Raw genomic sequence first — 15,263 nt, 5'->3', positions numbered from 1 at the left:
CTGCATTCTTTAAACTGAAAGGTAGCTTGCAGTATGAAAATGTTCCCCACAGACAAATAAATGCAGTCTTTGACTGGTCCTGTGGGCAGATATTAATTTTATTATACCCAGAAAATCCATCCATCAAGGAAAATATTTCACATCCGACGCATTCATCAATTATCTGGTCGATGAAGGGTGTAGGGTAGTTGTCTTTTGGACAAGCTTGATTTACATCCCTATAATCAATGCACACTATAATCATTCCTTGTTTTTTCATCACAGGAACAATATTCGATACCCAATCAGTTAGAGGAACTGGGTAAATGAAACTAGCATGTAAAAATTTTTCAACTTCCGCCTTGATGGCGGCAGCTTTCTACGGGTGCACTTACTGAAGCCATTGTTGTACCGATTTGACATCTGGATACATCTTGATTTCGTGTTCAACTATACTTGAGTCAATGCCTGGCATTTCTTCATATGACCATGCAAAGACATCTTTGAACTCGCGAAAGAGAGCATAATATATTTCCAGTTTTGAAGAAGAACAAGATTTGCTGACATGAATATTCTCCACTACATCTAGTTTGGTCGAGATATTTATGGCGATAGTTTCTTCAATACTGGAAAGATTTCGCTTGGAACCCACTGTATTTATAGTATTTGATAGAAAATAAAAAACTGAAGGATGATTAAGGCCGCCAGAATAATCTTCATGGTAATCTGAAAGATGGGAATGATGGTGGTGATCTTCCCATGGTGCCTCTCCTATCATCATTGATTGAATGATTCCTTCATTTGTAGAATGTACATGCAACCAAGGATCCGAAGAGGTGCCATATTCCTTAGACCTATCTACCTAAACACTTGATGAGCGTTGATTTGGGTTTGCCGTCCAGGCCGAGAAAATTGATTGCTACAATATTTCTATTGGGGTTGGAGGCAATACCTGGCAATGATCCATGCTATCATCATGTCCGGAAATCTTCTAAACCTCTGTAGATATAGAAGATATCATGTTGCAGGTTTCCACCGTGGCCACTTCCGCTAGATTATTCGGAGGCGGTAGGGCAAAAGTACCCATTAAGGTAGGGCCTTTTAAGAGGCCTACTCCGATATTTTGAAGTGATTGAGAGCTTCCATGGATCATTGGAATGCTTCCCGTAACTTGTGAACTATTGGGGAGGAAGGTTTGTTGATCAACAATTGTAATTCCTCCTTGAAAAAGAAATGCAATCTTTCTAAAGTATGTTGACACAACTCCAGCCATAGCATAAATCCAGGGCCTTCCCAGTAGGATATTGTAATCGAGGTTTCCATCGATAACTTCGACGTTAATTTCTACTGTCTTGTCCCCCAGTTCAACTTGCAAGCTACTTAATATCTTGTACGAGGTGTATGTTCATCCATCGAATGCCTTTAATGTTGTTGACGATCGCGACAAGGGTGGTGAGCCTAAAGTTTTCTAGCAACTCATTGACATAATGCATGTAGATGCCCCCTCATCAATAATTGTTCGATGAACAGTTTTGTTGAGGGCTTTCACTTGAATGAGGAAAGCGAGTTGAGCTGGTAGTTGAGGTTCATATCCTTTATGATTAAAGGCCACAAGATTGGAATCCGCTGGGTCAATCCCACCTATTGTTGATAATAGAGCCTGCTTTTGGGAGGGGCAATTTTGCAGTACTTCAAGTGTTGACATAGCAAATCACGATTGGGCCAGATCCTCCACTATATTATAATTCTATGCTACTTTGGCACGAGGATTAAATGTCGATTTGTGTACTATTCCCTTTGGCGGCTTTATCGTTAGCTCAAGAATGATGGGTGGCACAACTTCTGTCAAAGTTGTTGTCGAACTACTAGGTTGATCAGTAGCCTTGTTTTCGATAGCTGTGGATTCCCGTAATCTTTAATCCTTGTCGATATCAAAGCATCATTTTGCTGTTTTGAAATGGAAAACATAAGTACTTGGGATGGGGAAGCATTGTCGCTAGCAACCAAATTGGTTTCTGGGTTTGGAAACGGATCAGTCAATACTGCTGAGGTTTTTGAACTCTTAAAGAACTTCTTAATCTCAGCTTTATGCGGAAAATCTCTCATCCAATGATCCTCATCGCATATAAAACATGGATGACCAGGTTTCTTTTGCCTAGAAGGGTTTTCAGAAGATTTTTCAGGAGATGAATCATCCTGTTTCTTCTTTTTTCTTTTCCCTTTCTTCTTGCCCCCTGGTTGCTTTGGTTCTTTGCCTTTGTCGGTCGACACAGCATTAACCTCTGAGGCAGGAAGTTTTTCATTTGCCTTTTTACTGGAAACTGCAAGGGCTTTGCCAGATGAGGCCTCTGCAGTTTGCGCGCTAGCGATACCAATCATGCCGTCACCAGCATGAGAGTCCCTGTTCAATTTAGGAGGAGGAGGAATGGAAAACTCTGGTCTAGGAGCATCAAGAATTTTGTCATAGAGCGTGCCAAACTGAGTATAGATCAAGTCTAGATATTGCGCACAAGTAATGACTTGCTCTTCAGTGACAACTCCTCCCTTGGCCACATCTTCTGTAATTGAGGGTAACAGTGACTTAATAAACCATTCAACTAATAGTTGATCAGGAACATATGTCTTTACCATTCTACGACGACGTCGCCACTCATGAATATGATCAGATATGTGAGTGGCTATCATCTGCTTAAAATTGGTAAGAAGCTCTGTCCCTATTTCGTACCTTATGGGTAACTGAAAATGGGTTAAAAAGGTTGTGGCAAGGGTGCTGAAGTTATCGAATGAAGCCCTAGGCAATTCGATGTACCATTTTGCTACCGGACCAGTTAACGTTCGCTGAAAAAGGCGAAGCCTAATCGAATCATCATTGAGAGTGTTGGACGAACACCATAGATGAAAGGTCATCACGTGATTCGATGGATCTTCACCTGGATTTCCATTGAATTTAGGAATATCTTACGGAATTTTATGAGGAATCGCCGGCCACCATGGGGCATAGGCAATTGGATCATTCGTTAACCGATTCAGATATGGTAATTCTAAAGTCGCTACGAAAGGCAACTGTTGATTCAGGTTTGGCAAAGCATACCTAAGATAAGATGGGATCACCTGAGCCGTGGGTCTTTGCATACCAGCATAATGTATTTGATGTTGATAACTTTGATAGGGTTGATGGGCGTAACCATTGTAATATGATTGTTGGTAACTGTTTTGAATATACGGCTGCCCATTACCTACAAAGCTTTGTTGCTCAGGTCCTCGGTAAGCTTGCTGGAATTGCGGTTGTTGATATTGCACCAGCCATGGCTGCGAGACCATTTGCTGTTGTCCAATACTAGATGTTTGACCAAGATGAGGGGTTATAGTACCCATTTAAGCCTGAGTCGCTTCAATTAAGGAACCACTAGTCGACGGTTGTGATTGAGTCGTGGAGACAAGAGGCTGTTGTATTACGACCTGAGAGACTGGAGGTTGACATACAATAGGTAGCGCTTGTACTTGCGACACCGTCACAATAGCCATTGTAGTGGGAATGTTTGACACGGGTTTATTTTTTTGTATTGAATATACAACTCTCGGCTGTTGAGGCATTATTGGTGCCCAACCACTAGATGTGATTCCAGCTTGACCTGAATTCTGTTGTGCACTCTCATATGGTTGTTCTCTCAGAGGGAACAATGAAAAGGCATACTGCCCCCATATGGAGGTAATCCAGTGTTCAAAGGGAAAATTGGCCTTTGGAGACTGGACTGCCCAAATTGATACTAATGTGAAGGATCAATTTGCTGAGACTCAACATAAGAAATTCCAGATAAGGTTCCGAATGAACAAATAGGAACAGACCATACTATCGAAACAGTCCTTGGGTGGACTTCATCTAGTGTTTGAGAACTAGTTGGGACAGATGGTACACCAATGAACATTGTCAGAGTGGTAGTGGGAGGTTCTACTATTGCTGTATCATATGACACAATCCTAGATGTCGATGGTTGTTCAGACATATCAAGTCTATCCAAAATATTTCCTAGCGATTCTATAGGAACTTGCGATGAAGGGTGACTAACTTCTGTAGTAGAAGGATATAGGTGGATCCCAGTTCCAAAATGAAATGGAGTACTGGATGGAAGATCCTCCACAATCTCTTCTATAGCAATCAACCCAGGTGGAAGAGGTAGACCATCAGGTCCATAAAATATTTTTGGTGCCAAAGAAGGTATAGACTCTGCAGCGACAGATGCTGGAGGGGTGACACCTTCCGAATCAGCCCTAGATGGAGCTAGTTCATAAATAGAAGTGTTTGCCACTACACTAGGATCAGTTCTAGTGTCCTCTTGTAACTGCAGAAATTATTTTGTAGAGGCAGGGATACCAGAAATAGTTGGAGTAACTGGAGTCCCTGAGAATGTTGAAACACAAGTTTCAAATAAACTAGGAGACTTTGACCCAGTTAAACAAGATCACTTCGCCCGGAATGATTTCGTTTCTGAATTCAAAGATGGTTGAATCGTTAGTCTCCGTGAACGATGGGGTTTTGATTGACTTTCTTCCACGATTGCAGATTACTTGATCAACTCAAAATAAAAAGGGGAAAATGTTATTTCGAATTAAATTAATTTTATGACGCTTTGACACAACTTGCTTTTTCAATTTTAAAGAGTTGAGAAAAAGCTAAAGATGACTCTAGTCGCCTTCGATTTTTAATGAGCCTGAAGTGACATGTGCTAAGATGGACCTTTTCTTTTAAGGAGTCTGAAAAGAAATGAAAGTGACTACTCTGGAAATCTAGACAGAGGGATTACCAAACCAATCGCAAAACTGCAGAATACTTTTTATGTACGGCAGTGAATCTTCCCGAATGTTGTTTTCAGTGCATTGTTATCGATAGGGCGGCAGACACGACTTCCTAAGGATAAAGGATATAGCCTATTGTGGTCTCCCAATATATACTCGATGGTACGTGGGAGAACAAGTCTGTACTGGCACTTGTCGTATCAAAGAGGAGGAATAACCCAACCTACGATGAAAACAATAGTTACCAGGCTTTACAATGCTAGGATACGTCTCTAGCCTAGACTTCTAAATCTTGTGCATTAGGTTCCAAAGCGATTTTATGTTCATTGACATTTATTTTACAGTTGATCTTTCTTAAGATGTTTTCCTTTAAGGTTCACCACGTGATGTAAATATACAATTCCTAAGTTTGTAATCTAAGATGATAAACAGTCATTTACTTTCTTTTAGCAATGAAAATCCTAGCTACTAAGGAAAGAGAAATAATTCTTTCAGCATAGAGCAGAGAGCACACACTAAAATACACTGTCCTAAATCAATTTCCGCATGCAGTCTAAATGCAAATGCACATGCATGTATTTGTTTTTCAGTTTCCTTAATGTGTGAATGACAAAAAGAAAACTAAGTACAGATCTGATTTACTTTTCTTCAAAGCGACACTTTAGCAATTTCTTTTCAAAAACAAAAGGAAGACTAAGACGACACTTTCAATTTTGACTTGAAAACTGCTTTCGACACTTCAAAGAATTGATAATTCAAATCAAATACAATAGCAAAAGTGTAATCGACTATCTAAAAGAGGAAGACTTTACGACACTCTTTTCTTTGACTGAAAATGACACTTGTGACACTTTCAAATCAAAAGACGACAGTTCGATTAAGCTACTGTTTGCAAAGGAGAACTGTAAATGATGAAAAATACATAAAAAAACATTCACAATTCTTTATCAATGGAGGCTGAATAATGCAAAGGAAGGGAGTTTCAACAGTGATATACTAATCACAGACAACAAAACTACTAAATAAAGCTGAAGACAATGAAGAGAAAACCAAAATCTGGAAGCAGAAATAGTCTCACCTAATCATCGCACCTATAACACAGGGAAACAGGGATGCATCTCACCTGCAGCACACGAGAGGTGCGATACATCTAGACTGCCAATGAGAGACAATCCGATGGTCCAGAGACGAGACCGAGCTTGGTTTTTTGCTCACAGTTTGCAGCTTAGTTCAGGGATTTAGGCTGAGCTAATGATAGGCAGTAAACACAAAGTACAGGGGCTGATCTAATGAGGTTATTTGAGCTACCACCAGGGCACTTAGGATGTTTGCAAGTCAGTTGTTCAGTTCATAAACAAACCCGGAGATTGACTGAAGCAGCGTTGATCTACTTTGCACTTGCATAGCAAATGCAGTTCGAAGGCTAGCTGGCTTAACTTCAGGCTCCGTCTATAGTTTATAAAGTAAACAAATAGAAACAAACAAACAAACTATTCGCTCCCCAGTGGAGTCGCCATTTTGTTATCAGGAAAACTAGTGTCCATTCAGAGCTGCTAGTCCCACTAAGACAGGTAGCTATCTTAGAAACAAACAAACTAAAGTTACTTGTGTTTTCCTTTATGAGAGATAGTAGAGAGAGAAGCAGAGAGTACCAACCTCAGTCTTTCGCTTGGCTCCTTGCTTGTTTCCTCCCTCCTTTGATAGAGCTTTGCCACTCCTTCCTCACTTGTCTCACTCCAAAGAAATACCTGTAGACTCAAAGCAGCATAATACCATCAAAGAATAGAGATCTATAACCATAAACAATATAGGATCAGATATATATATTAACCATACAAATTCATATATTAATCCAAGATTCAGAAATATACAAGAATATGGAGGAAAACTCAAATAGCTTTATTGATAGAAGTAGTAGAAGAGAGGATTACAACCCATTGGTCTGACCCACCGCCATCCTCCCAGCATGAAAGCCCTCTTCACCTCATGAAAAGCTAGATCACCCAACACTATGATGTTTCACAGAGAAACCAATAGCATTTCCTTACAAAATACAAAATTCCAACCTTTTGATCTCTAGGATGAGGGATCTATATATAGATATTTGTAGGTGGGTAAGTCAGCTTCTGGGATTTTGATTAGTGTCATTTCATTGATAGTTCTTGGTTGCACCTGGAGATTTCATGATCTCTTACTCATCCTTGGGTGAATTCAGAGAGGCAAGTGTCAGAGGGGAAGTTTCTAGAAGATTCCCTGGGTTTCCACTAAGCAAACTTCCTCTGCCATTTGTCTACTCTCGCTCATCGCACCCTACAGAAGGGCTTTTTAGTATGCATCACACCTTTTGTGTGCTGCAAGTGAGATGCATCGCACCATTAGGATAGAGTAGTCTGTATGGTCCAGTTTTGACCAGTTCTGAGCTGTTTTTCAGGGAGAACTTCTGGGAAATGATGTAATCAGCTAACCTTGTTCCTTTAGGGTATGAAACAACACTTTTAGGGGTTTAGAAGCTCTTGGTTTATGGACATATGTGATTGGGGTTACAGTTCCCAAATATGTCTATACCAGATCTATTCCTTGTTCCATCTGTCTGTGCAACTCTCCAGGTGTTGTTGGGGATCATAGTTCCCCCTGTATTATATAATCTCTCATAGTTGGTCCCCTTCTGGCTTGAACCGTTCACTCATGGCCCACTTGATCTTATGACAATCACGAAGGGTTTTGTGGTGTGCTCCCCACTAGTGTGTTGGGATTGCTTGCATTGCAATGTCTAGTAATGGTACCTTGTGGCTTTCCCTTATGGTTTTATCAAACTTATTTAGAAATGCGTCTACCAAATCTATGCCATGGAAAGTGGGATAATCACTTACCTCCATTCCAATCCAGTTGATGCAGCATATCGTAGCGCAGCGTCTCGTGTCAACTTCATATGCTCCTTGCTACCAAGCATCCCATGTAGCCTCAAAGCCAACCTCTGAGCTTTGTATACTCTTCTAACTAACTGATCCCTCCACCGTAGGATTAATGAAATCCTCCCTCCTTCCTATTGTTAATCGGTAGAGTTGGTCCAGCGTTCCGTGAATCTTGACCCCTGGTATGGATCCAATGGCTATATCACCTGTATCCCCTCCACCTCAAAGATCATCACATCCTTATTGAGATCGATGACAACATAATTCTCATAAGCCCAGTCAATGCCTTGCAGTGTTGGGTAAGGATCTTTGTCACCCATTATATCTATCACCTCAAAATCTGTGTGTCTTCACTCTTGCTACATCTACTTCCACATCTTCCAGCCTTCTGATGGGCAAAATGCAGTACTGGTTATCCATCCATAGTTAGATTGGTGGATACTTCAACTGTGGTTTCCCCAATGCCTCCCATGTTTTCCTGGACAGAATGTTAACGTTTGAACCCAGGTCTAACATTGTATCTTTGATCTGGAATCCTGCAACTTGTGTGTCAATTCTAAATTCCCTACTTGTTCTCTTCTTATTTCTTTGAACTCTTCTCGTGTGCTTCTCTGACAGATTCGCCGAGATTCTTTCTTCCCTAGTTTCTCCTTCTGGCAGAACTGCTTTCAGACTCTTGCACAGCTCCCCTAACATCTAATCATTGTCGACAATATGCAAGAATAGTCTGAACCATTCCTCAATCGGGTGGGAAACAATGGGTTTTGCCAAATCTGGCAATTTGTCCTTCTAGGATTCCGCCAAGTTTTCAAACAACTTTGATGCCTCCTTATAGTATTGCTTCTGCTATCCATGGTCGTATGATCGCTTTGGGGAAGCTACCCGAACAATCAGGGGGTTGGTCTGGCGCACCCTGGTTAGCCCTCGTCTTCTTTCCTCCCCTGGTGACTATGTTTATGTTGGACAGTGGAATTATTTCAGTAGCCATCGGTTTTGCATTGATCAAGTTAATCCTCCATTGCCTGGTTCGCTCTTCCCATCTCGTAATCAACTCGGACAATCCTCTCTTGCATGTGTGTTAACCCAACATTGAGAGCACCAAGGTCTTCTTGGAAGAGGACAATCCCTGGGGACGTGTCCTTCTTGATTGCAGTTGTAACATCGCACAGGTCCCCTGCCCCCGATTCTTCCTCCTCTCATTCCTCCTCCTCATTGAAATCCTCCTACCATGGATATGAAGGCCCGACCCACACACTAGAGATTCCTTCTATCATTTTCTCTCTCTTCCTAGATTTTAAATCATTATTTTAAATTTAAAATAGGCGTGTTGGAATATTGTTAAACATTAAATAATTTGCCATATCCACACCATGCGAGGAAGCAACATGTACCCTCTTTTAGATCATCATTTGCAAGCACAACAATTGGACATTCATCCTTTTTGTCTCATAATATCTAGATTCTCCTACACATTCTTCTTATAATTCCTCAAATATTCATTTGATTGTAATGTATGGCTAATGTGCATATGTGAAATACCTATGATCAATCCTAATCATTAGCCACCTATTGGAAATTTGCTATTAGAAATTAAATATTCTAATATTTCATTTTATTAGAGGAAAGTTTTATTAGAAACTATATTCTAATATTTCATTTTATTAGAGGAAAGTTTTATTAGAAACTAAATATTTCATTTTATGAGAGGAAAGTTTTCTTAGTGTATTTGAGTTTTAACATTGTCAAAAGGTCAGAGGGTTAGAGTGTTTAGATCTTAATTTTTCTCTAAACATTTCCAAGAATAAGGAATGAATTTCTATTTTAATTATAAATTAAGCATAAAAAATATAATACTTTTCATTCTAATTATAAACTAAGCTTGTTTATTACCATAAATATTACAAGAAATAACTATTATTAAACCAAAACTATTAATTAATGGAAGAATACAAAAACACATACCATTATTGAATACCCAAACCAAAAAAACTTAAAATAAATAACTAAAACGGTCCTTTTGGCCTAAATTACGTTTTATTTTGTCTTATTATCTTAATAAAATCAAAAAGAAATGTAAATGTGCTCATTTATGTGTTTTCTTAAAAAAATATACATTTTTTTTTAATAGAATCATACATATTTTTTATAAAGCCATATTATCATTTCTATAATAAAACTTTTATATATGATTTTTATTAATATTTTTTAATTTATTTAAATACAACATTTAAACTTATATAGCAATTTCTACAACGGAATGTGATAAAAAAAAAGGGTACTTTTATTTCGTTAAAAGAAGGCATTTCGTCACCAAATGATAAGGAGAAAGATTTTTTATTAATTGGATGGACTTTCGTTTACTGAGAGGCAAGGAGAAATATTTATGATTAATTTTATAGACCTTTAGTTATTTATTTTAGGGTGTGTTAGATTTTTTATTAATTGGATTTTTACTTTCGTTTAGTTAATTTTATGTGTAAGGAGAAGGAGATTTTTTGATTAATTTTATAGACTTTAGTTATTTATTTTAGGCAAGTGAGAAATTTTTATGATTAATTTTACTTTCGTTTAGTTATTTATTTTAGGGTGTGTTAGATTTTTTATTAATTGGATGGACATTTTACTTTCGTTTATTGAGAGGCAAGGAGAAAGATTTATGAGAGGCAAGGAGAAAGATTTATGATTAATTTTATGGACCTTTTCTATTTATTTTAGGGTGTGTTACATTTTTTTCAATTTATTTTGCCGTACATTGAAGTAATATTTACTTTAACGTTTTAAGTAATATAGACTTTTAATTGATTTTTATGGAGTGCAGATGCCGTATTCCTTCCCTTGTTTTACGGTAAAAGTAAAACATCATCGTTCAATTTATTCAAACTTCAAATAGAAGAAACCTTTAATTTGCCTTACGCCACGGGGTATGCAACTCATGATAATTTTATTGAAACGTGATATTCTTTTCTGTCGAAAGGTCAAACTTCAAATTTTGGCCTTAATTTATGTAAGTGCGGTCTTCTTTTCGGAAAATTAACCCACCGGAACATCTCGAAAAGATTCTTGCCATTCTTAATTTGAGTCTCTTCACTCAATGCAGCAGCAGCTATATAGCTACTACATTACCAAACTCCATTTTCTCATCAGAAACCATTCTTTCTGTCACGCAAGAGATGCAGATTACCAGAATGCTTCTCCTCGCCACCCTTTCTTTCATTCTCTTTCTCAATCCTCCTTTTGTCTTTTCCACACCCATCGCCCATTTCCCTCACCATCCTCCTCGTCTCACCAATGCTTCCGATCAACACGCTCTGCTTGCATTCAAGTCTGCAATCACATATGATCCCTCCCACTCCTTAGCCACGTCTTGGATGCCAAATGTTTCGTTCTGCGAGTGGACGGGTATCATATGCAGCAGGCGCAGGCAGAGAGTCGTTTCCCTCAATGTTTCAAGCATGGCATTACAAGGTACAATCTCTCCCCTTCTCGCCAATCTCTCCTTTCTTACAGTACTCGATCTTCACAATAACAGTTTGCACGGCCACATTCCCTATCAATTGGGAAACCTCTTTCGCTTAAAGATGCTTCGCCTGTCTTTCAATCAACTCCAGGGTTCCATTCCGCCCACTCTCGGTAGCTGCCACAGTTTACGGAACTTGACTCTCTCCCATAACAATCTCACAGGACACATTCCCCCACAACTATGTGTTCTCCCCAACCTAGTATCCATAAACTTCTGGGAAAACAATTTGATGGGAACCATCCCGAACTGCTTGGGAAACATATCCTTTTTGCGGTACTTAGATTTGTCTACCAACAACCTTCACGGCAGTGTTCCTTCCGAACTGGGTATGTTAAGCCAGCTCAGGCTTCTTGGGCTGTTTGGGAACCATCTGACGGGACGCATTCCGTCTTCGTTGTCCAACTGCACCAATCTTCAAAAATGGAGTATAGCTTTTAACCAATTAGTTGGCCACATTCCGTCGGAGTTGTGTACCAAGACCGCCCAGTTAAAGGAGCTCTATCTGTCTGCTAATCAGCTAAGTGGCAGCGTTCCTTCATCCCTCTTCAATTGTACCAAGTTTCAAGTAATTGACTTAGGAATGAACCAGCTCAGCGGAATAGTGTCTATGGAGTTGGGTAAATTGACACATCTCCAGCGGCTTTTCTTGGGCGGCAATTACCTTATTAGCGGCAACGCCACGAGATGCCCCATTCTTACTGCTCTTAGTAACTGCTCCGATCTACGACTAGTAGACTTAACTGAGAATAACTTCAATGGGCAATTGCCGTTTTCTATAGGCCACCTGTCTACAAAACTCTACCACTTAAGCTTGGGTTTCAACGAATTAGCTGGAGAAATACCTCCTGCTATTGGAAATTTAAGTAGCTTAACATTCCTTCGTTTAGAATATAATTTTTTTACAGGGTCAATCCCATCTTCAGTTAGTATGCTTAACAAGTTGGAGAGGTTATATATGGATTCCAATAATTTACAAGGGAACATCCCAATGGAAATTGGGCAGCTAAAGGGTTTAGGTCTCTTATATATTTTTGGAAATAATTTGTCTGGAAAAATCCCTGATTCTATGGCTAACCTCCAACAATTAAGATATTTAGATCTTAATCATAACCAGTTATCAGGAAACATACCTGCAAGTTTAGGGAAATGTGTGAACTTACTACTGCTAGATCTATCATACAACAAGCTTAGTGGGCACATACCTGAAGAGCTTGCAGGCCTTGCAAATTTAGCATTATATTTCAACTTGTCAAACAACTTATTAAGTGGCCATGTACCTTTAGAACTAGGAAAGTTCGATAAGCTTCAAGCCATAGATATTTCGGCAAATCAAATAACTAGCCACATTCCAAGTATCATCGGAAGCTGCAAAGAAGTAGCATATCTGAATCTTTCTTACAATGCACTTGAAGGTCCAATTCCAGTGTCAATCAGTGAACTTCTAAGTCTTCAAGACCTAGATCTCTCCTCCAACAATTTGTCAGGTGGAATACCTATATCACTATCAAATCTTACAATGCTCCATCACTTGAATTTTTCTTTTAACAAGTTGTCAGGGGAAGTCCCTAAAGAAGGAGTTTTCAAAAAGATTGGTGCCACAGCATTTATGGGAAATATTGGTCTATGTGGACCTTGGGTAAATCTACCACCGTGCTATGCTTATAAACATAAAAGTGTTTTGAATCTCAAAAGAGTTATCATACCGGTTGTTGTTGTAGCAATTGTTGTATTGTGTTTGTTTCTTGCAATATTGTGGAGAAAGAATTGTAGGAGAAATATTCAGAGAGAGACTGGTCCATCATTAAATGTGGGGCATCGAAGAATCTCCTATGCAGAGCTTGTCATTGCAACAAATGAATTTAGTGATGCAAACTTGTTGGGAATTGGTAGTTTTGGAAAAGTGTACAAAGGGATTTTGAATGACGACACAATGGTTGCTGTCAAGCTTCTCAATCTACAAAATGAAGGGGCTCAAAAGAGTTTTGATAGAGAATGCAAAGTTTTGGGTAGAGTTAGACACCGGAATTTGATTCGGGTCATAACTTGCTATTCAGATCTCCAAATCAAAGCTTTGATATTTCCATTAATGCCAAAAGGAAGCCTAGAAAAATGGTTATATCCCGATGATGGAGAACAAAGTTGTTTGAATTTGATTCAAAGGTTGAATATAGCAATAGACATTGCCCAAGGCATGACATATCTCCATCACCATTGTTTTGTGCAAGTGATTCATTGTGATTTGAAACCCAACAATGTGTTGTTGGGTGAAGATATGACTGCATATTTAATAGACTTTGGCATTGCTACTATATGTTTTGCAAATAATGAAGATGGAGCTCTCACTTCCACAAATGCACTCAAAGGATCTACAGGGTACATTCCTCCAGGTATTATTTAAACTATATTCCATCTTAAGCAATGTTATGATTTTCTTATGTTTACTTAACATTTTGAATTAAAAAATTTAAGATGAGGATCTATGAATGCAGAATATGGAGTGGGAGGACAAGTTACAACAAAAGGTGATGTTTATAGCTATGGAATAGTGCTATTGGAAATGCTCACTAGAAAGAAGCCCACCCATGACATGTTTGTGGAAGGAATGAACTTGCAAAAATGGGTGGGTGGTAGTTTTCCAAGCCGAGTACAAGAAGTGGTGGACATGGGTCTATTAACGAGGACTAGTAGATGCATTGAAGAAGATAAAGATCTCAATTGTCTCATTGCATTGATAAATGTGGGTTTGCTTTGCACAAATGAATCTCCTCAAGGACGACCTACAATGATGGGCATTTTAGGCACACTGCAAAACATCAAAGACACTTTTTTGAGCACTACTTCCATTCCCAAATTCCAATCAGATCTAACACATTTGTTGGGTAGTACAAGTGCTACTATCAACAACATTTCTGAAGGTCAAAGTTCTTCCACATCTTAGTCTATTGTAACAAAGTAGTGGTTACATGCTTCTTTGTACATAAATCTTTGTTGTTGATTGTATATAAATGTTTTATAATTGATTGCATGTAAATGTGAACAATACAGTTATATCTACTCATCAATAGTGTTTTGCAAATGTGTTTATGATTATAATTTATTATTCTATCTTTAAAAAACAATTATATTCAATATCATTTACATCTATATGAATGTGTGACACTCTTCTGGTATTAAATACAAGAAGAATTTTGTATTTGTTATGTTTTTTAGTTTTTATACCACTCTTTACGAGTAAGGGTAGAAAAGTCTATCTTTCACTTTTAAAACTTGTCATAACCAACATAAAAAATGATACTACAATCTAATTTAAAGGAACAAGAAAAGTTAATTAACACACATCTTTGACAATTCAGACGACCTTTAACATTAAGTAATCATAGTTCACAAATTCTATCTTTATTGTCATAACAGCTACCAGGAAAACATATAGCTTTTCTATCTTTAAATAAATTATAAATCTCATTTCTTTTAAGAAGTCAGGATTTTGTAGCTAAATGTTGCGATGATGTTTACAACAAGAAGAGTTTTGAGTTTTTCAGAGGAGCATCTTTGTGACTAACAGGCAGCTATATCTACAATTCCCCCAACTTTAAATGCACTGTCCACTTCCATGGCGAGATTCTTTTAAATGCAATTTCCAATTCCATAGAACGATTCTTACTACTTTAGCAGCAGCTCCAACCTTCCCTTAGCCTTCAAAATCTCCAAGGTGGATAACATTTTGGACTAATTTTGCGGCAAAGATGTCCATTTCTCTCTGCGCATCTCTACTCACAACTTATTTTGTTTTTCTTGAAACAGATTCTAATTTTGAGTTAGGGGAATGCAGCAATAGTAATTTTGAGTTAGGGGAGACGACTTGTTATTCAAATTTGATCTCAAATTCTCTGAGAAAAGCAGGATGGAGTTGTCAAGATTTTTGACATGGAGTTCCCACCTGTGAAATCTCACTAGAACTTGCTGAAAGGATTGGAAAACTTGCAGTGGTGGAGCATGATGTTTCCCTTCTGACTTCCAGAGAGCCTGTGCATCCGTATTAATTGAAGCAATACACATAA

At 38.4% G+C, this 15,263-nt stretch overlaps 1 protein-coding gene across 1 annotated transcript; it reads left to right on the top strand.

Annotated features, from left to right (window-relative positions):
- Positions 1-10,757: 10,757 nt before the first annotated feature.
- Positions 10,758-14,281, top strand: LOC149173845 (uncharacterized). The gene is made up of 2 exons (XM_089424753.1): positions 10,758-13,592; positions 13,695-14,281. Exons 1-2 carry the CDS (start codon positions 10,856-10,858, stop codon positions 14,141-14,143), a joined length of 3,186 nt encoding a protein of 1,061 aa, XP_089280879.1. The 5' UTR covers positions 10,758-10,855; the 3' UTR covers positions 14,144-14,281.
- The last annotated feature ends 982 nt before the right edge of the window (positions 14,282-15,263 follow it).

The sequence above is a fragment of the Pinus tabuliformis genome, chromosome 4_2 (assembly GCF_031772625.1).
Source record: "Pinus tabuliformis cultivar Carrire ecotype Pingquan chromosome 4_2, CPIR1, whole genome shotgun sequence".
NCBI classification, from domain to species: domain Eukaryota; kingdom Viridiplantae; phylum Streptophyta; class Pinopsida; order Pinales; family Pinaceae; genus Pinus; species Pinus tabuliformis.
Note: the sequence above shows the minus strand (reverse complement) of the source record. Positions and strands in the feature narration are given on the sequence as shown.

Excerpts from the sequence above, each read along its gene's own strand:
- LOC149173845 (XM_089424753.1), top strand. The coding sequence starts at position 10,856 with ATGCAGATTACCAGAATGCTTCTCCTCGCCACCCTTTCTTTCATTCTC. Across the intron at positions 13,593-13,694 it reads TACAGGGTACATTCCTCCAG|AATATGGAGTGGGAGGACAA; the intron begins GTATTATTTAAA and ends CTATGAATGCAG.